Here is a 23,159-nt window from a genome sequence, read left to right as displayed (position 1 = left end):
ATGTAATTTAATATAAAAGTTTCTATTTTTGCATTACCATGAATTTTCATGTAAAAATTCATTAAGAAATTTATTATAGTTTGTGTTCATACTATACAAAATTAATTGAATTAAAAAAAAACATTGTTTGAGTTGTTTTTTAATATATAAATTTGTAAATTTTTACGTCATTATTATTATTATTATTTTGAAATAATGGGTTAAGCTTAATGGTGAGGTAAATTTTGATTTATTCAAAATTAATAAATTTTGAGAAATTTTATAGTCGATGCAATAAAATAATTAAGGTAAAAATTGTTACAAAGAGAAAATTCATTTTTTTAAGATAAACCGAACCGGAAACGGTTTTTGTTTTCTTAACTCAAACCACAATCAAAGTGGAACTTTAATCCGTGTAAGGGATACGGTAAGCGGGTTGCCAAACACACTCCGAATAGAAAATAGAAATACGTTATTTTCTTCGGACTCTATTATCACGTGCTGCTCACGTGTGTCATCCCCATTCTCATCACCGACTGAGCCGACCGAGGAACCTTTTTATTTTTCACCGGGGGAAGAGACGACGCCGAGAGAAAATGGAAGCAGCGGCGGCAAAAGGATTGAGTTGCGAAGCCATGGATTGCTTGTCGGAAAGGCTTTCGTTGCAGGATGGTCTTTACTTTCCTCGTGCGCTTCAATCCACTGCCACGAATCCGTCTCAGCGCAAGGCCATTCTGCTGGACCTCCTTTCTCGTGACGTCGCCGTCTTTCTAGGTTTCTCTCTCTCTATGAAACTTTGGATTTTTGCAATTTCTGGCGTGGATTTCTGTTGTATGTTTATTGTTAAGGAGCCCTAGCTTAATTGATCGAATTCGAAAGAAAAATTTTGAGAGACAAGAATTAGTAGTTCATGCTTATATTTTATATGGTTCTTGTATTATCCGACGCGTCTTAGTGAGGAGATTTAACGGAAAGGTTCATAATGCCGAGTCCTGTGGTTCAGTTTAGCTTCTAGGGTAACGAAGGAGAAGATGAAATTAGTTAATGAGAACAGTGTGCTCTATAATCTACTTTGATTTTTTTTTGGTTGTCGTCTTTGTGAGCTGAAGAATGAAGTAATGAGTCCCAATTTCTTACCAATTGTAAGAAATATAACAATAATGAATTTTAACGTCTTTTTGGGTGTCTCTGAGTGTTCTACGGTTGAGAGGAAGGAACAAACTCTGACTCATTACCACAACTGTTATATCTTTATGAAGTAATTTTCTTTTAGGTATTTTGAATCGTTATAAGCCGTGAAGAAGAAACAATTCAATATCTCTGATTTCCACACTTTTTGCTACTGAAGGTGAAGGAAAAAAAAAATATATTTGGGCTCTTTTTGGAGTCTATTAATTGGATTGGTAATATATAGAAACCTTTTTGGTAACTATTTTGATTTTGATCCTTGGAAGCTGCCTCTCTCCATACCATTTAAATATTCTAATGTTTGTTGCTCCTCCAACTTCGATTGATGTAGAGCGATATGGATCACAATTGACATCCAATGAGCTCCATGAGTTTGATAATCTTAAGGATGATTACGAGATCAATTGGCATTTAAAGCACCTTTGGAGTATAAAGAGTCCAACATCAGATGAACTACACTCTAGATCAGTTGTTGTGAAAAATAGGAGGAGGGCGTATCTGAACAAATTGATATGTGATGGCCAGTACTTTTCAGAGGATGCAATGAGGGATAGACAGCCTTTTTTACATCATGAGTATGTAGGGAAATTTCAAGATCCAAGTGGTAGAGGTATGGCAAGACCAGGGGAGCGATGGTCTGAGACTCTGATGAGGAGATCAGAGGAAGCAATGTTGGTTGCTAAGATCAGAGGAGAGCAACGCAGATTAGGTGTCGCTGAAAGGGACTTGGTAGGTAATGATCTAAACCCAAGGGAAGAGGAAGAAGAAGAAGAAGAGGAGGAGGAGGAGGAGGAGGAGGAAGATGAAGAAGAGGAGGAGAAGGAGGAAGTGGGGGAGGATGGGAAAGGTGACAAGGCTGCTAATGGAGCTCATTCCATGGAGGTAATTTCGTATCATCTTTTCTATTTTTTTCCTTCGATTTTTTGATAAATATTTTTTATGAATTGGTTTGATTAACATCTACTTCTTATTGGCTTGTTTAATATGTTTTTATACAAGTCTTCTTTGCATTCCTCCCGTTGATTATGACTTCTATAATAAAACTGAAATGGTGTGCACTTTAGTTTCTGCCTTGTCCATTGTCCAACCTTTTGCATTCCTAGGTCCTTTCTATTTAACTAATACAGATGGTTTTAATGCTTGTATGTTCTTTTAGACAGTAACGTTTAGTACATCTGATCTTTGTGGTGGTGTACTAACCTCAAAAAATTATTTTATAACTATAAGCCTTCTCATAATTACTAATGATTGTAAGGCTCTCCTTTTGTACCTCCTTGAGAGAGGGTTATGTCTACTCCCGTCCCTTTGGTAGTCTTCTTTTTTATGATTAATACACATCTTTGTTTCTTATCAAGAAAAAGTACATCTGATCATTGTGGGTTGATCAGGATGACACATCTGAATATATTGTGATATGTAGGGATCGCTTGTCCATTATAGTCAGTTGTTTGATATGTGATGCTTTCACTCGTAGGTATCCACCGCCATGGATAATCAGCAAGAAAGGTCAGCAACAGACAATACTCAAGCTGCGGAGGGTGGGTCTAATCATGGAGCAACTTTATCTGAAGCAGATATGCAAGATCAGATGGACCAATTCACATACATCATGCATCAGAAGTTTTTGTTGGGAGAAGACAACGAGCATTTAGATTACTCAAAAATAGACAATGATGAGACCTTGGATGACCACTGGCTGAGGGAAGCCAATGATGATGCCGAGGAGAAGTACTTCGATGAAGATTAAACGGGATGAAAGGTGCCGTTTCTTTCATCTGACTGTAAAGCTTTTATGTTAAATTGACACGTGTATGTTGGAGGCCCTTCTGGCCTCTCAGATTCTATAACCTTAATCTGAGTGTAGAATTTGAAGACTTACTTGACTGCTTTTATAATGGTTAACTTTTAGGTGCACAAAGAAGGGTCTAAATTCTTATTTGGTCCTTAAACTTCCAAAATATCCATATTTTAGTCCCTATTCTTTAGGTTTATTCCATTTTAGTCCATGAACTCTTAAAATACCTATTATAGTCCTAGAACTTTAATAAGATAATCATTTTCGTTGTTTTTAACGATTGGATAGTGTGGTTTCAAGTATGTGATAATGTTGATATGGACATTTTTTAGCCTCATTGAGTGGTTGATGCGAGTATTGGGCGGGTAGATACTATTAGATAACTGAATAATAACAAGGACTTATGTTTTGAAAGTTTAGAAATTACAATAGTTGAGTGATGCCCTTTCTATTTATGTTCATACCTATTCATGCTAAATACTGGAAATCTCGGTTTGCATGAAAGGAGTCTTTCAATAGCGACTTCTCTTACATGTCAAAACCACATGTACTTGCTTAATCTCTTTTGCTATCTTTTGTTTATTTTTATTACGAACTCTCAGTTCTTATTCAGATCACGAAACTGGAAGAAGATAAGATGAAATGAAAGGGGGCGAACGAGATGATGGACAGGATCAACGGACTCTGCTGAGCGACGTGAAATCCCTGTTAAGAATGGAGAATGATCTTTGTGCTGACTTAAATGGCAAGGGCAGGTTACAGGAGCATGGGAATAATTTGTGCCAGCCTCCATGAGATATTCTTCCAGGTATTTCTTCGGCATTTTAACTTTGATTTCTTACGGAAGAAAAAAAAAATTACTCGAATGGAGAAATTGGCTTCTTGGTATTGCCATCTGGCTCAACTGAAATCTTGTTGTTCTGCTCATGTTCTTTCTGTATTATAAATATTTTTACATTTTCAAACTTTGCCTCTGAATGTGTGAATATCAAGATAATTATATTGGCCTTTCAGGCAACTCTTAATCTGATCGTCATCATTGTTGCATACCTTTGATATTTAGATTTTGTCTTCTTTAGTTTTATTATTGTCACTTTTTTGGTTTATTATTTATTTTGATTTTTGGAAATCGAAATCCTTTTTGCAGACCAACAAAGATTTAAAAATTTGAGCTTTATTTTCAATTTCTGAGTCACCTTATCATTTTTGGTTTTGATTTATAATTTGTAAGAATAGAACAACGTTTTTGATTTATTATTTCTGAAAAAACATAAAGTAAATTAGCTTGTATTCTTATTTAGAGTCGTTGTCTTGGGTAGAGATGCCCGTAGAGATGTCCATAAGGCAAGGGTGGGGATGAGGAAGTCTTTCCCATGTTCGTTTTGTCTCCTATTTCAACTTTTATCCATGCAAAATTTTCCATTTATTTTTTCGGGGAAATTTTATTCCTTTAAAATATATTTTTAAAATATATATATTGGTTTCAAACAACTTTTTAACAAATTATTTGCATTATCCTAACCTAATTTCTATTAAAAAATCTAAAACATCCTAATAGATTCAATAACAATATAGTTTTAGTACTTTAATTTTAGCACTATATCTATAATTTTGTGCCTTATTTTGATGCATGTGTAGATATAAAAATGTGAGGCAGGAATTTAGCTATTTAGCTGGGAACAGCGCGAGGAATCTCCATTCTCGACCCCGTCTAGTGGAAATTGAGAAATGCACTTCCTCTCTCATTCTTTGTTTAAACAAGAATTCGTGGGACCTCAAGATTAGAGGAACATCTCTCTATTCTTAGGCCAACGAACAAATCTTTAGTAGCAATTAGAATCTCTTTCATCAAACCAAAAAAGTTACATGAAATGGTGTGCATGATTACCCATCAAAATCATAAACCCACCAATTACCAAGATAAGAAAATTAAAGCAATCTTCTATAACCATACATTAATTCATTACTCTCTCACTCATTTTTTATCTAAATCTTCCCAAATTGCTCCAAAATTGACTTTAATAGATCTTGTGTTTTTTTTTTTTCACACCTATAAGATCAATATTTGCAAAGCGTTGGGATTCAAGAGTTGTTATTTCGAGCTTTGCCATCTATCTCTGCTACTTTAGCATTATAATTTTTTTTTAAAAAAAGGAATTTCCGATTTTTTGTGGTGCTTTTATTCTTACAGACTTACAAATTTTAGTAGGTCCTATTTATCTATTAAATAGTGTACAAAAATAAAGAATATTGCATTTGTAAAAGTAGAAGCATTGATTTCAATTTTAAAAGAAAAACTTATACCATTTTTTTAATTTAAAAAATAGGGGTGAAAAGATAATCTAAACTCAAATCTTATCCTCTGATTTTAGATTTAGTTTAATAAGCTTTTTATAGAGAATTTTATATAAATGTCACATCCTTTCACAATTATCGATGTAGATATAGATTAAGAAAGAAAGAGAATTTTTTTTTTATTTTTTTTTTTATGTAAAGAATTAGTTTTCCATTTATTTTATAATATATAATGAAAATAAATAGTATTCCATCTTGAATAAATTTATAGGGATAAATAAATTCAATAAAATTAATATTATTGAAGCAAATCATTAACATTATAATTGATATTATAATGAAAATGATAAAATATCCTCAATAATAAAACTACAACTAAATAAAAATAAATAAATTTCATTTTAAGAATAATAATAAAAATAAAAATAAAAAGAAAAAAAAGAGAGAATTGAATAATTGGATAAGGAGGAAGAAGATGAGATGAGAAGGACAATTGGTGTGGGATAAAATTGGGCATGAGAACCACAAATGGATAAGAACTAAGTTTCCCTTTCCATTTCTATAATAATATCCATCTTTTTTTCTTTTTCTTTTCAAATATCTCTATAACCCTCCTTAAAACTACAAAAATAATTTTAAATTTTATTAATTAAAATCATAAATTTTCGAGCTTCACGTGTTGCATCGTTAAACTCCTCAGAAGCATCAAGACCCTAATCCTGTCGATTTTCGTGTGTTGTTCTTGATTGAATTTGTTTTTTTTTTTTTTTGTGAATAATTATATAATGATTTATGTTTGTTTGTGAATTTTTAATATATAATTATAAATTATGGATAAATGAAAAAAAATTAAAAAAACAATTATTTTTAACAACCCGACAACCCAACCTAAAAGAGTTGGGTTGTGAAAATTTTGGAATTGGGTTGGGTAAAAAAAAATCCATCCATTGAATCTAACTCGGACCATGTACACTCGAGATAATATTAGGAAATATATATATATATACTAAAAAATTTATTAAATAATTGTTGAAACATTGGTTCGAACTCTGAAACCGACTCCATTTGTGATATAATATTTAAAAAATAAAAATAAAAAAGAAGCGAGAAGTGGAATGGCATTTTCGGTAAATACAACGGAGGTCACTGTTCTTGCATCATCTGGTTTCTTCTTCAGATACAAAATCAGCGATACCATTTCATCAAGATTGCAGAGCTTTTCTTGCAGTCTTTTTTGGGCAATGTCATTCCCACAGGATCAACCAAAGAAAGAAGAACATCAAACAAAATCTGAGCCTTCGATTCTTGGAGAAACGGCCAACAAACAACAGAGATTATATACGTATACCGCAACCATTTGCAGAATCATCCGTTTCTGAATTCAAGATTCCATCGTCCTGTCTCTGAGAATTTCGCTCTCGGAATCCGTTCATGTAGAACTCACTTTGATTGGCTCGTTCATGGCGTTTTCTAAGCTTCTTCCTGAATTCTACGAAGGGTTTGCTATGACTCAGGCGAGTTATTTGCTTTCGCGTTTTCCGTTTCTTATGTCATCGGCTTCGTTTTCTGTTCCTTTCGCAACTAAATCACTTGCTTTACAAATCTTCCGCCATTTTCGTTGTCGCGAGTTGCTTCGAGTTCACTTGCGAATACTCATCCTCCTCTCTTTGCCTTTCATTTACTTCTTTTTCTCGAACCCTCGTCGTTCCGTTGTTCTCAAGTTGTTCGTCGTGCTTTTCTTCTCCATCGCCGCCTTGATTTTTCTCAATCTTGCAGTCCCGCGTCTCCCGTCTTCGATTCGTCTGTTTCTTGTTCGATCATCTCCAGTTAACGCGTTCTCGTCTTCTGATTCGACGAAGGCTGTTTCGAATGTTCGTTGGTCGATCGGATCGAAGCCTAAATCGGAGAAATGGAAGATGTCGGGTTCTTGGGTGAGAGTTAACAGTAATGGAGACATTTACGAGGGGGAATTTCACAAAGGGAGGTGCTCGGGGAGCGGGGTTTATCACTACCATATGAGTGGAAGGTATGAAGGGGATTGGATTGATGAGAAGTATGATGGATATGGCGTTGAGACATGGGCGAAAGGAAGTAGGTACCGTGGCCAGTACAGACAAGGGTTGAGGAATGGGATTGGGATTTACAGATTCTACACAGGGGATGTCTATGCTGGGGAGTGGTCTAACGGGCAGTGTCATGGCTGTGGAGTTTATACTTGCCAAGATGGGAGCCGTTATGTTGGGGAGTTCAAGTGGGGTGTCAAACATGGATTGGGTCACTACCATTTTAGGTAATTTTTCTTTTCAGGTTTTGAATTTTGATAGTCATTTGTGTTATGTTTTTGTTGGATAATTTGTGTTTAGTTCATCTATGATCTTGTTGGATATCTGGATTTTGCTCATTTGGAGAGTTAGTTATCTCTATTTCTCCTATTTGATGATGGATTTTGGTAGTGCCTTAGTTTTGTGATCATTATCAAAGTGTTTCTTGTTCATTGTTTATGAGTTTTATGATTTGTTCTAGCGTTGTTATCATTATCAAAGTGGCTTAGTGTTGGTATCAAAATACATTCAAAGCAGAGTTCCATAGAAAATTATGGTAGAACTTTTCCATCTAAGAAGTAAGAACTCCTTTGATGTTCTACACTCGCAAAGAAGTAGATCTTGTCGTAGTGTGAACTGTGATTTCATCTCTTGAAAAGGAAAATTCATTACTAGCTTCTTATTTATGAGTCTTGAATTAAGTTCGAATTGTTAGTGAATTATGTATGAATTGTTGGTGAATTACGTTCGAATTGTTAGTGAATTACGTTTGAATCCCGACTATTATGAAACCATGGTAGATTTTATTTCCATCCAAGAAGTAAGAATTCCTCCTTTGATTATCCATATTCACTTGTCTTCATGTGAAGAATTTGTCACCTGAAAGGTCAAGTTCATATTGTATTATTACTCGCTGGAGAGTTATCTCTTCTCTTTAGTTTGAAAATGGTGTTTGACTGTTTGGAATTGCTGAAGTGGTGGATATTACCATATTAGTCTCTTGACTTTGTGCTCAAGAGATAAGTTTAATAATACGTTCTCAGTAACCCATCAGCTGTAGTCGAAATGTATTAACAAATTCTATTTGAGAAGCCTCCACTGGTTTATGCATATGATTTCTAAGAAGACTGAATTTACAAGGGGTTGATGTTTGTTATAATAATGTCGCACAATGCAGAAATGGAGACACATATGCAGGAGAGTATTTTGCAGACAAGATGCATGGTTTTGGAGTTTATCGATTCGGCAATGGACATCGTTACGAGGGAGCTTGGCATGAAGGAAGCAAGCAAGGGCTTGGAATGTACACCTTTAGGAATGGAGAGACACAATCTGGTCATTGGCAAAATGGGATTGTTAATGCTACCGTTCTTGAAAATAGCCATCCAGGGTCTTCTTATGCTGTCAGCCATGCTAAGGTTCTCGCTGCAGTCCAGGTAAAGTTCTTATTATTTGTTTTAGCAACCTGAAGATTCTGTAGAACTAACTTCTATGATTGATAAACCGAGAGAAATGACAAGGGGCTAAAGAAGGATTTGGTAGCTCCCTCCCTAACCCCCTCCACACACTTGATAGACTACTCTCTCTCTCTCTCTCTCTCTCTCTCTCACGCTCCTCTATGTAAATGACGCTCAAGTTTCCAAATTAGCCGGGATAGTAACGAACGTTGGCCCGCACGAAACAGTAACTCATTCAACCTCTCGTCCTTTCTTCCTAGTGTTTATGTTCTTAACCTAAGGTCTATCACATTCATTCTTTTCTTGGGGTTTTATTAGAGACTGACCTATAAATCGACTTTTTTGTGAGTTGAAACTTTCGTGTTACCAATTTTTGCACTGTCACGACATCAAGCCCTGTTATTTTTTTCTCGCTGTGGATGAGCCATACATTTTGAAAGGGATAATCTATGTAGGAGTATAAACATGCATCATGTATTTATGGTCGAGCTTATGCATCACGTAGCTTTGGAAATTAGTTGAATTTCGTAGACTTAAGTATAGTAGGTCTTAAGAGTTGCTGCCTTGTTAGATTTGAAGTTTATGCTACTCTTTTAAAAACATTCAAGCTACTAACATGATTTGTCCTTTTATATTCCGTTGGCATTTCAATGACTAGATATAGGGAAGAAAAAAAACGCGATTCTTGCTCGAACTCGACAAATATATATATAGAACAATGATCTTAACCGAGTGGCATTCCGTGGAGCAGGAAGCAAGAGGTGCAGAGAAGAAAGCATTTGATGCGGGAAGGGTGGAGGAAAGAGTTAACAAAGCTGTAGCTGCTGCTAATAAAGCAGCAAACGCAGCAAGAGTTGCTGCTGTGAAGGCTGTCCAGAAACAAATGGATCAAGAAACGAGCACCAACCCACCAATCTTAGTGGTCTGATTGTATTGGTTCAGTAGTTAGTGCACGATACTTTTCCAAAGGGGAAGAAGACACAAGGTGTTCATTTTTGTTCTGAATTCTTTACCCTCCTATGAGTTTTTTTACCATTGAAAGGTACCTGCCTGGAACTGCTCGCACCACCCTTGCAAAGCAGATAGGTTCATTTCCATGTCTGTTACTCTAAATGTAACAGGTATTATACATAGAATGAGCTCAACCGTGGCTATAGTTGAGCTTTGATATTGATGTTACACACACTTGTGCCTCTTTTTTCTGGTCTCCATTTTGTAATTAATTGTATATACACACAGTAAGTAGTAGATCAAGGATGGAACTGCCCTGCCAATGTGGTGTTTTTTGTGTAGTGAAAATCAGCCTGAGCTCTCTTTGGGCTTTTATGCCTTTCTTCTTCCACTCATGTTTCTAAACTTTCTTTCTTTTGCAAGTTCTCTCCAATGTGTTCTTTCCTTTTAGGTTCTAATTACTTTCGTGGTATGACAACGATTGAACATATGCGGAAATTAAGTCATACATGTCTATAGGTGTATGTTCACTCAATTGCAACTTTGGCTGATTTGCCTCCATTCTAGGTCAAGTCCTTCAGTTCGACCTTGTCTCTGCTCCAGATCAAGTGTTTCAAATACAACGTCACATCTCATCTCATTGTTTTGATTCTCAACAACACAATTCACCGTTTGTGATGTCATCCCAAGTCTCGAGATGTTATCGAAGTTTTGCCGTTCACTTGGACAAAGTTATCAAGAATCTACCAATGAGTTGATTTTACACCGAGACACCTCAGACATCCATCCATTTGAGTACTATTGAGGAATGAACTCTCTCATGTCTCGAGTCATTTCTAGTTACAGTATTAGAGAATGACCCAATATACCAACATTCGGCTTAGGGGATGGGATGCAATATTAATATACTCGCATTGTCTGACGCTGTCCTTGAAAACTCATTTTTAAAGGAAGATGTCTAAGACATTCATTTTGCCATGCTTGCTCACAACATAATCCATGCATGTGCCATGAGGTAGTTCACTTAGACCATAAAGCCCATGGAGAGTGGGGAGTCGACCCCATGTCTCCCCCTATCATACAGTTTGAGGCATATTTTAGGATTGGTTAGAGTAGACAAGATTTAAGGTCTTGTGGAGCATGTCTAGCATCCGATTAACCTCCAATTTGGCGAGTTTTTATATTTCATTAGACGAATTATCATATATATAAAATATTAAATATTAATTTGGATACATCCACTTTTTTGGACTTAATGGATCATTTTGATATTATTAGCTAACAAAAAGAAGTCTATAACTAAATAATGATACAAAATAAATTAATTAATCCGCTTTCATTCATTGTTTCTAAGTCACTATATTATAGAATAAGTGTTCATGGATATAACTATTACAACCAAATTGATTATTCACGAATTATTAATGTTATATATTTTACCCCGAGTATTATTGACATTCTAAGTACAATTTTGAAACATTTATTATACTAGTCGAGTTTTTTTTTTCTAAAAAAGGGACAAAATTGAGGGTTAATTTTTTTCTTTTGCGTTCTTTAGTCTTAGTTTTTAAGTTAAATTACAACTTTAGTTGGATGATTTTCAGAAAATTAAATTCATACTCTTTCTATCTAATAAAATATAAAAAAAATAATTTTATTATTAAAAACTATTGAAATATTGAATATGATTAGCTATTCATGTGCCAATAAGATATTGTATTTAGTTGAATATATCGACTAAATGATCGATTGGATAAAAAAGAGGTTCGAAATTGACAATTTAATACAACTTTACAATTTGACAACTCGGTTTATTTATGAGTTCGATTAGTTGAATGAACAATAAATGATCTCTACTCAATCCGACCAAAATTTGACTTTCTAGGATCATCATTGAGATTAGATTTGTAATTTAATCTAATGGTTACTTCTCATTTCAAAACTAAAAATGGGAGCGCGTGGAACTACGCGTTATGTAGCGCGATTGGTTCTTGAATTTCAAACAAAGCAAAACGACCACTCCAATTATTCATCGGCCCAAAACAACGGGACCGAAAAAAAAAATTCAAATTTTATTTTCTTAAAAAAAATATATAAAAATAATCGAAACTTCTTCGCCTCTGTTTTCTTGAGAGACAAGCCCCTCTCGATCTCCATCTCCCCCTCAGCCTCTTCTTCCCCTTCGCCTCTGTAAACCCAAAAACCTTCAACTCCTTACAAAAAAAAAAAAAAACAAAAAAAAACTAGTAAAAAACCCCATTCTATATTATATTCTTTTCTAGATCTTAGAAGCCTATAAAAACAATAAAATTCAAGTTTTCTGTACTTTATTTGAAGGTTTTTGTGTAAATCACGAGGTGGAGCTGTTTTGTTTTTTGCGTGTTCAATTTCAAGGGGAAGTATCTGAAAGGATTTGGTTGTTGGGGGTTTTTTTTTTAGATCGCCTTCTTCACCTGCATTGTTCAGATCTATCTGAATTCGGCTTCAGATTTTTTCTGGGTTTATTCGCATCTGTTTGTTTGAATCTGTTGATCGATGCTTCGAAGTTTTCTTCTCGTTTTTTCAATTGGGGTTTTGATCGAGATGATGAATGCATGAGAAATTGATGATCTGATTGAATTCGTTTGTGATTTTTGATTCGCATTGGCATTTATTTGTTGGGGGATTTTCGCCATTGTCCCCGATCAATCGGATTCTGAGAATTTCACGAGGTGGGGGCTCAAGTTCTCGAAGATCTTTGAAGATTTTGGCACTTGTAATGATTGTAATGTGCCCTTATTTCTGAGAAGGACAAGAATCTGTGCATTTTGTTCGTTTGAGGGCTGAATTTGAATTGAAGATGGATGATAATTTATCTTCGATCAGCGAGGAGCTTGCAGATACCGAGGGGAAAATCAATGACATCTTTCGAGCTTTATCGTAAGAACTCTTTGATTATTTATTTATTTTTTCTCATCTTTCCCCTGTTCCAAGAACAAGAACATTTTGTCTCATTGTTTTTATTTTCTTGAAATAGTGAGCTTGAACTTTGATTAACATCTTTTATGAGCTTAAAAACCTCTTGTTTTTCCATTGTTCTTGTTATATCTACAGAAATGGGTTTCAGAAGTTGGAGAAGATCAAGGACACAAATAGGAAGAGTAGACAATTGGAAGAATTGACAGATAAGATGCGTGATTGTAAGAGGTATATCACTTCTGATTCTTTCTGTGATGTAAAGTTTCATTAGTGATAATCGGTGATGATTTTAAGAATAATGCTTTATAATCTTTGTTTAAGAAAGTGACAATGGAAATGGATTGATATGATGTAAATATATGTACATTATAAACAATACTTGATTATACTATGGCGGAGAAGAGCGGACATGGGGATTTGGGTCAGGGTGCAGTGTAACTAAGAGAGTCGTTCCATTTAGGACGAGCCCGTGTGGTTATGGGGTGGGCACGAGCGGTTTGGTGTTTGAGCCAGTTGGTTAGATGACGACGATTGAACCTATTAGATTAGTATTAGCCGCCTATCCCGAAAGAAAATTGATTTGTATATCTATCTTTGTCTTGTTCCTGTTGCTTTTGGTGAACATTTTCTGTTTGTTTCTTGTGCAGGCTTATTAAAGAGTTTGACAGAGAAGTCAAGGATTTGGAAGGTGTGAATGACTCGAACACTAATAAAATGCTGAGTGAGAAAAAGCAGTCTATGGTGAGATGCTAACAGTGAATTCTTTGTTGAACTGTTCCTTCTTAGTTCTGTTCTTGTAGTGCTTTGTTATTAAATATGATGTGTATATTTGTGCAGATCAAAGAATTGAACTCATATGTTGCCCTTAAAAAGCAGTAAGATTCAATATCTATCATCAGTTTTGTTATTTGGTTGCTTCTGAGAACTTTGTTCTTTGTTTGAGAACTTATGTTCATTGTTTGTGTAACGACCCAACGTCCTCGCTAGCATGTTGCTCGGTGTCCACTCCCATTAGGGGCTCACCACTTGTTTTGGCTATGATACCATTTATAACAGCCCAAACTCACTACATTGTCCTCTTTGGGCTTTCCCTTTTCGCTTTCCTTTCAAAGTATTTAAAATGCTTTTATTAGGGAGAGGTTTCCACACTCTTATAAAGAATGTTTCATTGGACTATGAGATCCCGTGTCGATTAAAGAGAGGACGCTGGACCCTAAAGGGGGTGGATTGTGAGATCCCACGTCGGTTGGGGAGGAGAACGAAACATTCTTTATAAGGATGTGAAAACCTCTCCCTAGTAGACATGTTTTAAAAACCTTGAGGGGAAGCCCGAAAGGGAAAGCCCAAAGAAGACAATATCTGTTAGCAGTGGGCGTGAGCTGATATAGTGTGATTCCGTTTCCTTTCCCTTATCCACAATACAATTGAGAAGTATTTTCTTTGCTTTGTGAGTTGACTTAATGAACGAATGTCATAACATGTCGACATTGACATCTGGTTGTTGTTGTTGATGATGATGCAGGCATGCAAGCAACCTTGGAAACAAGCGTATCGACCTTTTTGATGGTCCTAGTGAAAATTATGGGGAAGATAATGTGTTGCTAGCTTCAAGTATGCATATTTTGTTTTTGTTATTTAGTTCAGGATTTAAACAACTTTTGAATATTATTGCTGTCGTAACAACTATGAATATGAGCTGAAGCCTGACATACTATGGTTGGCAAAAAAATGGATATCTTGGTCTGGATGTCTGTTGTTTCAGCTTCAATGTTAAATTTTTCCTAAACGATAGGTGGGTTCGACCAAAACCCGACATGCTTACAACGTTGAATATGAACTATGGCTATATACGTTATTGCAGACATGACAAACCAGCAATTGATTGATAGTGGAAACAGGATGATGGATGAGACTGATGAAGCAATTGAGAGGTCGAAGAAGGTTAGTTTGTCTTTAGAACAACAATCTTCTGCTTCTATTTGTTTATGTGAGTGCGAGATTTCACATCGGTCGGAGAGGGGAACGAAACATTCTTTATAAGGGTGTGGAAACCTCTCTCTAGCATACGCGTTTCAAAAACCTTTAGGGAAGTCTAAAAGGGGAAGCCCAAAGAGTACAATATTTGCTACGATGGGTTTGAACTGTTACTGTTGGATTCGAAATCTTGTTCAGTTGTTATCCTTTGAAATAAAACGATACACGGTGGGTGTATGTATGGAATAGGTCGTGCAAGAGACGGTAAACGTGGGAACAGAGACAGCAGCAGCACTGAAGGCGCAGACGGAGCAAATGAGCAGGATAGTAAACGAGCTCGACTCCATACATTTCTCACTGAAGAAAGCCTCGAAACTGGTGAAAGAACTCGGTCGACAAATCGCGACCGATAAATGTATAATGGCCCTCCTCTTCATCATTGTCATTGGTGTCATTGCCATCATCATTGTCAAGGTAGTACCCTACCATTCCCTCTTCTTTCTTCCTTTCATTTATGTCTATAGCTGAACAACTCTGGCTCTGTCTCCCTCAGCTGGTGAATCCAAATAACAAGGACATTCAGGACATCCCAGGGCTGGCACCGCCGGTCCAGACTCAGAGTCGGAGACTGTTATGGAATTCCAGTTAAAAACCCGAGTTACGAAAGAGAATCATCATCCATATCTTGAAACTCGCCTACTCTTCTGGGATTGCTCTGATGGGCTGAATGATGGAAAGAAGGGAAGGGATTGGCCATTCTTCATTCAAACATAGGCAAAAGGAGGGGGGGGGACAGCTTAGCCAGGTTCTTTCATACACCTATCCAAATTCAAAATGATTATCCCTTTACTTCAAAGCTACAAACTGTATTCACTTTCACTGGGTCCTGTCCTGTCCTGTCCTGAGATTTTACTGATTTTTATGTCTTGAATAATCTTAATCACTCATATATTGTATCATTTTGCATTCATGTTTGGGGAGTCGTTACTATTTATATCATTATCCTAAGCATTAAATGTAGTAAGATGCTCCCCATTTTTTTGAGTTCAATTATTACAAGTCTTGAAGCGTGGCCTAGAATGGGGAATGATGATCGTGTTATGGGTGCGAACGGGTAAGAGATGTTCATCTCCTTGTTTAGAGAACAAGGCTTGTAATATTTGGCCTGAAACTAAATTATTCCCAAACATTGTCATAATAATAATGATGATGCAATTAATTTATGGTGTTTGGCTGCTGTAAACTCTTTTTATCCATTTCTAATCTAAAGAGTAACTTTGATAGATAACCACAAAGTAGATAGATAGATATTGAACAGATAGATAACCACAAAGTAGATAGATAGATATTGAACAGATAGATAACCACAAAGTAGATAGATAGATATTGAACAGATAGATAACCACAAAGTAGATAGATAGATATTGAAGACGGTAGCTAGATACTGCAAAAAAGGAAAAAAATAGCACTAGCTGGCCCTCTTCCACCACAACAAGGAACGAAAGTGATTTCCCTCCCACGGAGAGTCGATAGCAGGAACATGGCCCTCTTCCACTGCACAAGGAAAGAAAGTGATTTCTCTTCCACAAAAAGGAAAGAATATGTTATGACTTATGTTAGGCTCTCGATATGTCATGTATGCTATGTTAGTATGATTGTTTTCGTTGTTATGCTATGTATTCGTGCAAAGGTAGGATCTGCCTTTTATACGATTTAAACCTATGGAGACTTTATACATTTTTGTATGTCACATGCATTGGGATACTTATCCAGTGGGTCCATGTGTACGTACGTGGACCATGTGCAAATAAGTACTGTTAATCCAATCCAATTTTAGCCGAAACTTGAAAGCAAAGTTCAAGACTATAAAATGTTTTTATGAAAGTATAAGTTCTTTCATGATTGCTTGTGTTTGCATTTTCCGACCTCAATAGAGGTCAACAAAGTATTTCTTAAAATACTCAAATCTCCTCTTACTTTTGAGGTAAAGATAAGACACCTTTGCATACATTTTTTTTTTTTAACGTTCTTGAAACCCTTCTTAAATAGAGAGGTCGAGTCCTCATGAACATATGCAACGCCTCCAACATAAGTGTCATTGTTGGCTGCGTCGATGGCACCTTAGGGGTAGACGCTAGTGCTTAGGGGACCTCACATGCTAGTCCCTCGTGCCTATTATTCTTCGAGTATGTGTTGACCACAACTCTCCTTTTGCCTTTCTTAGGTGCTTGCGCCTAAAGCATCTCCATTGCTACATCCTGAGGTTTACTTTGTTCAACCTCTAGAGTTTGTGCAGTGGTGCTATAACGACCCATTTTTCGAGGGACTCGAGCCACAAATCGTTACTAATTGACGTGGAAATAAGAAAAAATGTGTACAATTTAAAACTTTTAAACGTTCATGCACATAAAGAAAGTTCAGATTTAGTACCAATACAAGAGAGGAGAAGAAACCGCACTTGGGGAGTAAAGCTTAAAATTTCAACTTTTTATGGGAGATCTTAGCGCTAATGATAAGGAATCACTACACGGTAAAGTAAGATTCAAATTAATTTTTGGATTAAATATCGGAAGGAATCACTATAAGGTAAAGTAAGATTATAATTAATTTTTTAATCAAATATATGAAGGCAAGAACATGTGTTTAAGATTCAAATTACTCTATAAATAAGATCGATCATGTCGAACTTGAATGATTCTAAACTTAGTTATTGGTTGAAAGAACGCACAAATGCTCTTTTTCTTTTAAAAAGATAACATACATGATTTTGTATAGCCTCAACATGAAACTCTTGACATTTTAAAAGTTCGTAACATTCATACTTTATAACCATAATTAGCGACTACGTAAATGTAACCTAAAAATAAATAAATAAATAAATCTTTAAACTTAAAATACATTAATGAAACACCTTTACCGGTAACCGTCTAAGAATAAATCGGTCTATCTTAAATCGGTAACCATCTAAGAATAAATGATACTCTCTTGAAATCCTTGTTACATAAATGATACTTGATTCTTCGTTAAGAAACTGATTGTAACTTGAGTTCAAGTTTAATAGAACTTAATTTTATCTTGAGGCAAATTGAATTTACAACTTCCTTAAGTTCATATTGTATGATTGAGATGCTGAGTTCATATCAAAGGGCCTCATCCGATCTCAAAAATAGTCAAAATGGCAAAATGACAATTTTGCCCATCCGTTGATTTTGACCAATATTTTTTCTAGGTTTTTTTTTAGGATCATTTCAAGCATTCTCTCTTTTCTGCATCTTTAAATATTCGATCTCAAAAGTTTGTCTTAAAAGGAAGAATCGAGAAAATTAATTCTTGTTTGAGCTAAGGCGTTACACAAGCTCATAGCATCCACACTTCTAGCAACTTTGTAAGCTCTCTTTAGTTTTCTTGGGTGTTGTGGAGGTTTACTAGGTTCTTTTGTCGTCCAGGAGATTTAAATCTCAAACTCACATTTTCAGGTCACTCGAGACTAGCTCCTAGGAGCTAGTCTAAATTTTTGGGAGCATTATGGTCTTGACCACTGATCAACGCTCAACCTTAAGGTGCTCGATCTACCAAAAACGTACTAACCTAGGTCAACATGAAAATGACATAGCTTTAACCCCGTATTCTTAACTTAAGACATTCATGCATACTTGTTAAGGAGATTATCCTATCAATCCCCTAAAATACTTACTACATTAGCTAAACATCCATACAAGACCAACACGAAGATAATATCACACATTTCTTTCTCTTTTGTACCCATAATGGCCTTGTGTTTTTTCAATAGACTAATATAGAGATTGCTTTTCAAAGAAGCATACGTATTCTATTTAAGATGTCTCCGTCACTTACGTACGTCGAGAGGGCCATATGGATTGGTTAGGGTCTTCTTCAAGCAGGCCACTTGATATATGGGGAATTTGTTACTAATAGATCCCGTCTAGTGTCCTTAAAAAACTAGGAATTTTTTAATTTGCGTCATTGGTTACTAGTCGAGCCAATGGAATGGAATGAGATAATAATCTTTGGAGATCTTTCCTCCCCACTTACTCGCAACAATCTCTCTCTATAGAAGGCGGATTCCCAATGACAGAGATTTCTTACTCAATTTGTTCTCTTCACGAATAGGAAGTTGAGAAAATATAATTCAAAATTTGAAATATCAAGAATCAAACCGTTTATGTAATTCTAAGATCCTTATTGGATAATATTAATAATTCAATCCTATCGTAAAAATAATTTAAGTCAATTAATATTTTTATCGTCTTGTTCAACAGGAAATAATTATGATCCTAAAGAGAAAAATAATTAGAGATTTTGACGTGCATCAATTAAACACTTCAAAAGTATTCTCCACCGATGGACAAGACTATGGAGGCATTTGACCCACTCGTTAATTTGGGTTTTCAAGTCTATTACATGTTTGTCTCGTTGAACCTTTTTTACCTTTGATTTATTTACAATACTTGGTTGAGTTGAATAGAGTCATGGTTGAACTTTGGTATATTTTGTCTTTACTTAGATGCATCGTAGGAAAAATTTTAGAAGCTCACTCAAAGTAAAATTGCTTTAAACAAAACATATTTGATCTTAGAGTTCCTTAGAGTTCCTGTGATTAAACAACTGAAGTGTACTTTGTTGATATTGATAGTGTTAGGTTTTGACCTAAGAATAGCAAAGCCAAAAACATAAACCATTGAAATTTGATGGGATGATGTTATTGAATACTGAAGAAACTAACCAGTAAACAAATCCCGTAGACAATATTTAAACTAAATACCTAAAAATTATCTAACTATTTTGACCGAACTTATTCTTTTTGTTAAGAATGAGTTCAAGTTCTTCACGCAACTCCATTTTGTGGGGTATAGTATGGTCAATTGTCTCTTCACTGTTTGAATTCTCCTCCTCTCTTTGTCCTTAAAGCATTCCAATTTCCTTTTCCACCCTGTTTTAAAACATTTGAAATGATAAAATGTTTCTGATTTTTCTAAAGAAAATAACTTCATGCTTTCCTTGAAAAATTATCTATGAAGTACAATAAGTATTTTTTTTTACCACTTGAAGCGGGTGAAAGTGGACCACATAGATCTGCGTGAACAAGACCCAATTTGTATGTTGCTCTTCATTTACCCATTTTTGGAAATGGAATCCTTGAAAAATTATCTATGAAGCACACTAAGTACTTTTTCTGGCCACCTGAAGCGGGTGAAATTGGACCACATAGATCTGCATGAACAAGACCCAATTTTCCGTTGCTCTCCACTTACCCATTTTTGGAAATGAAATCCAATGTTGTTTGCCTTTTATACATGCCTCATAGGTGGTGTTTGGAGCTACAATTTGCGGCAAGTCTTTCACCATGTTTTTGTGTTTCAAGGTCCACAAGCCTTTGTAACCGAGATGACCATAACGATGGTGCCAAAGTGTTGAGTGATCCGTATTTGAAACATGAAGACATCTTCCTTCATTTGTTGTGGTAGATGGTTCAATAAGCAAAATAAACAGCCGCCAACAAAATCCATGGAATGAATCGTCATCTAGGGATTTGCACTTATAATTGACTCTGCTATTTTTCCTTTTTGTGGATGATAAATGTTACGTACACCACCCTTAAACAGCACTATTACTTCTTTTTTTTTTCTTTTTTTTTGTAGTTGTCCTAACGCTCAAGAGATTATTTTTGAGTTCAGGTACTCAATACACATTACTAATAGTGCAAGTTTGACAATGTGGGGGAAATGTCTTGTCTAAGCTTGAAAACATACCTTCACTTGCACACATATGGTTTGAACAACCAAAATCTAAGAACCAAACATCACTCCTCCCCTTTTTGCTTCACGTCTTTCCATATGAGTCATTAACAACATTTCATCCTCTGTCTTTCCATATGAGTCATTAACAACATTTCATCCTCTTCTTCCAGCTCTCCTCTTCTTTAATTCAATTCCTCATTCATCTTGGACATTCATATTGAAAATGACCCAAGTCATGACACCTATAACATTCAACCGTTGCTTTGTTGAAAGTTGATCTTCCTCTTCTATGTCCTCTGCCCCTGTAAGTTCCTTTTCCTTTGTTACTTATTTTCGTTCGTCCTTTGACTTTTAGAACTTGTTCCTCTCCATTAATGCTGGATCTTCGAAATTTTTATTCATGCACCACTAATAAACTTTGTAATTCATCAAAGAACATGTTATCAGTATCTTTGAATTCCGCAATGAATACTACAACATAAGTAAACTTTTCAGTTCGTCAAGGTACGCAAAATTTTTCTACAATTTTCTTGTCTGGCATATCTTCTCCATTGTTTTCCATCTTGTTGGAGATTATCATCACTCTTGCAAAATAAGATTAAAATAAAAATAATCTGTGATATTTTCATCTTTGTTTATCTCTAGGATCTCAAATTCTCTCCTTAATGCATTAAGAAGAGATTTCTCACTTTTTGGTTTCCACCAAATGTTAGCATCATTGAGTCCCAAATAATGGTTTCCACCAAATCTTCGCTTCATTGAGTCGTAAACAATCTTGGCTGTGCGACGATCCAAGAATTGTTTAAAGACAGTACGATCAATTGTCTGGAAGAGATAATGCTTTACTTGGTAATCTTTGAGTCTAGTATCATCAAGGTGGCCCTTTTGTGCCTCAGCATTGTTCCTTCCTCTGGTTCTGTTCTGAGAAATCCATCTCCCTCACATTCCATAGAACATTTGCTCTAAGCAAACTTTCTATCAGCTCACTCCAATGATCATAGTGACCATCGAAGTGAGGGATCTTCGCTAAAATTTTGTCTTCATTCATACTCCCCCTATTTTAAAATTGCAGCTCTGTTACCAATGGTTAGGTTTTGATAGGAGAATAACTAAGCAAGAAACAACAATGAAGTTTGAACGATGATATTATTGAATACTGAATTGTCTTGGTAGAAATAACAGACTAACCACAAATCTGGTAAAATATTTAAACTCAATATCTAAAAATACTCTAACTACCTAATCAATTTTTTATCATTATAATCGTTTTATTTGGTGTGGTATCAGCTCATTCATGTACTTCTCATTTATTCGGGTGTCACATATTCATTGGATGAAGGTAGTTTTGTTTATCATTTTCTTCTTTTTTCATATCTATAGCTCTCGATTTTCTTGTGTTCCTTCATGTACTTCTCATTTATTCGGGTGTCACATATTCATTTAATGAAGGTAGTTTTGTTTATCATTTTCTTCTTTTTTTTCGTATCTATAGCTCTCGATTTCCTCGTGTTCCTTCCCCTTCTCCAATTCTCTTACTTTCCATTGTGTTCCTTTAATCCCTTGATTCATCTGTTCAACACTAATTATAATTATCCTTACCAATCTTAATCCTAGGGTTTGAACTTCTTCACCCACGTGGTTTTTTTCTTGATCCGTTTATTTCTTTATTTTGTTTTTTCTAGAGATATTCACTTAATTAGTAGGATCAAACGGGATGGAAATCCTTGTGTAAATGGAGAATGTTAGAGGAAAAAAAGATTTTTCTCATTATCTAAACAGGGATAAGAGATTATATTCCTCATTCTCATCAGCCAAATCTTCACAATTTTTAGAAATTATTTTGAACATTATATTTGTCAGAATTTAGTGAAGTTATTGCTAGTTTGAATTAATATATATTAGTGATAGATATTTCCGTTAATATTTTTCTCTTCAAGATTGATCAGTAGTATATTTTATTTTATTGTCAAAATTTAATTAGTTTATATTTTTTCTTATTTAAAGTGGTTGTGAATATCAATCAAGATTGAATCTTTTATTCCAATTCTATTTCTCATTCTTAACCCTTGAGTAATAATAATATTTTCAAATTTATTCACGCTTTTCGATAGTAGATATTGTGTTAATATTATATTTTTTTCTTATAAAAAATTATTAGATTTATTAGAATGTTGTACGCTCGGATTGAAAAATAAAAATTATCTATTAAAAATAGAAAAAAAAATAGAAAAAATTTCGGGCGAGGAACTCATTCCCCATGAATTACCCGTGGAGAATTCTCCCTCCGATCTGTAGACATCTGTATCCAGATCTCTAGTCAATGGCATTGCATGCATTACTCGTCCTTGCAGTTTGGTTGGTAGATGGTTGGTGTATGTTTTTAATGCGAGTATTTGATTGAACAACTTATATATTTATGCAAATTTTCCTCTACGTTCTTAGTCCATATTAATATCATTTCACCAACCTTTTTTCTTGGTTGGTACGTGGACTTAATGCTATATGCCGCCCCATTGTTTGAATTAGATTCATTTGGTGCACCTTTTTAACATATTAACTTGAGGATCATGAGTTCAAACATTAAAAATTATATAACTTTGTTGTTTAAGGTGTATACATTTTGTTTCGAAGAATAAACTTTTTAGTATTTTTCGAAAATAGTTTTCAAATTTTTGGAATAACATTAAATCTTTAATATTGTGACTTGGTAGTGACATCAAACCCGACAAAAAGTTTTATAATTAAGGTTTGAAATAAGAAT

At 35.1% G+C, this 23,159-nt stretch overlaps 3 protein-coding genes across 4 annotated transcripts; all 3 read left to right on the top strand.

The window, feature by feature from the left end:
- The first annotated feature begins 495 nt into the window (after positions 1-495).
- LOC111442400 (coiled-coil domain-containing protein 97) lies at positions 496-4,011 on the top strand. The gene is made up of 4 exons (XM_023079799.1): positions 496-753; positions 1,499-2,049; positions 2,642-2,926; positions 3,576-4,011. The coding sequence occupies exons 1-3, from the start codon at positions 576-578 to the stop codon at positions 2,912-2,914; spliced, it is 1,002 nt and encodes a 333-aa protein (XP_022935567.1). The 5' UTR covers positions 496-575; the 3' UTR covers positions 2,915-2,926; positions 3,576-4,011.
- Positions 4,012-6,370: 2,359 nt separating this feature from the next.
- LOC111442385 (phosphatidylinositol 4-phosphate 5-kinase 5) lies at positions 6,371-10,098 on the top strand. 2 transcript variants are annotated; one of them, XM_023079788.1, is made up of 4 exons: positions 6,371-6,645; positions 6,682-7,547; positions 8,477-8,735; positions 9,508-10,098. In XM_023079788.1, the coding sequence occupies exons 2-4, from the start codon at positions 6,718-6,720 to the stop codon at positions 9,682-9,684; spliced, it is 1,266 nt and encodes a 421-aa protein (XP_022935556.1). In that variant the 5' UTR covers positions 6,371-6,645; positions 6,682-6,717; the 3' UTR covers positions 9,685-10,098. The 2 variants fall into 2 exon arrangements, with proteins under 2 accessions (XP_022935556.1, XP_022935547.1); XM_023079779.1 differs by having other exon boundaries at positions 6,372-7,547.
- Positions 10,099-11,825: 1,727 nt separating this feature from the next.
- Positions 11,826-15,633, top strand: LOC111442409 (novel plant SNARE 11-like). The gene is made up of 8 exons (XM_023079812.1): positions 11,826-12,626; positions 12,801-12,893; positions 13,313-13,406; positions 13,503-13,540; positions 14,188-14,276; positions 14,527-14,606; positions 14,889-15,113; positions 15,193-15,633. The coding sequence occupies exons 1-8, from the start codon at positions 12,547-12,549 to the stop codon at positions 15,286-15,288; spliced, it is 795 nt and encodes a 264-aa protein (XP_022935580.1). The 5' UTR covers positions 11,826-12,546; the 3' UTR covers positions 15,289-15,633.
- The last annotated feature ends 7,526 nt before the right edge of the window (positions 15,634-23,159 follow it).

Source organism: Cucurbita moschata, unplaced genomic scaffold (genome assembly GCF_002738365.1).
Source record: "Cucurbita moschata cultivar Rifu unplaced genomic scaffold, Cmos_1.0 Cmo_Scf00001, whole genome shotgun sequence".
In the NCBI taxonomy this organism is placed as follows: domain Eukaryota; kingdom Viridiplantae; phylum Streptophyta; class Magnoliopsida; order Cucurbitales; family Cucurbitaceae; genus Cucurbita; species Cucurbita moschata.
The sequence above is the reverse complement of the archived record's forward strand: the minus strand, read 5'-3'. Positions and strand labels throughout refer to the sequence as shown.

Excerpts from the sequence above, each read along its gene's own strand:
- LOC111442409 (XM_023079812.1), top strand. The coding sequence starts at position 12,547 with ATGGATGATAATTTATCTTCGATCAGCGAGGAGCTTGCAGATACCGAG. Across the intron at positions 13,407-13,502 it reads GTGAGAAAAAGCAGTCTATG|ATCAAAGAATTGAACTCATA; the intron begins GTGAGATGCTAA and ends ATATTTGTGCAG. Across the intron at positions 14,277-14,526 it reads TAATGTGTTGCTAGCTTCAA|ACATGACAAACCAGCAATTG; the intron begins GTATGCATATTT and ends ACGTTATTGCAG.
- LOC111442400 (XM_023079799.1), top strand. The coding sequence starts at position 576 with ATGGAAGCAGCGGCGGCAAAAGGATTGAGTTGCGAAGCCATGGATTGC. Across the intron at positions 754-1,498 it reads TGACGTCGCCGTCTTTCTAG|AGCGATATGGATCACAATTG; the intron begins GTTTCTCTCTCT and ends CGATTGATGTAG. Across the intron at positions 2,050-2,641 it reads ATGGAGCTCATTCCATGGAG|GTATCCACCGCCATGGATAA; the intron begins GTAATTTCGTAT and ends TTTCACTCGTAG.
- LOC111442385 (XM_023079788.1), top strand. The coding sequence starts at position 6,718 with ATGGCGTTTTCTAAGCTTCTTCCTGAATTCTACGAAGGGTTTGCTATG. Across the intron at positions 7,548-8,476 it reads TTGGGTCACTACCATTTTAG|AAATGGAGACACATATGCAG; the intron begins GTAATTTTTCTT and ends CGCACAATGCAG. Across the intron at positions 8,736-9,507 it reads AGGTTCTCGCTGCAGTCCAG|GAAGCAAGAGGTGCAGAGAA; the intron begins GTAAAGTTCTTA and ends TCCGTGGAGCAG.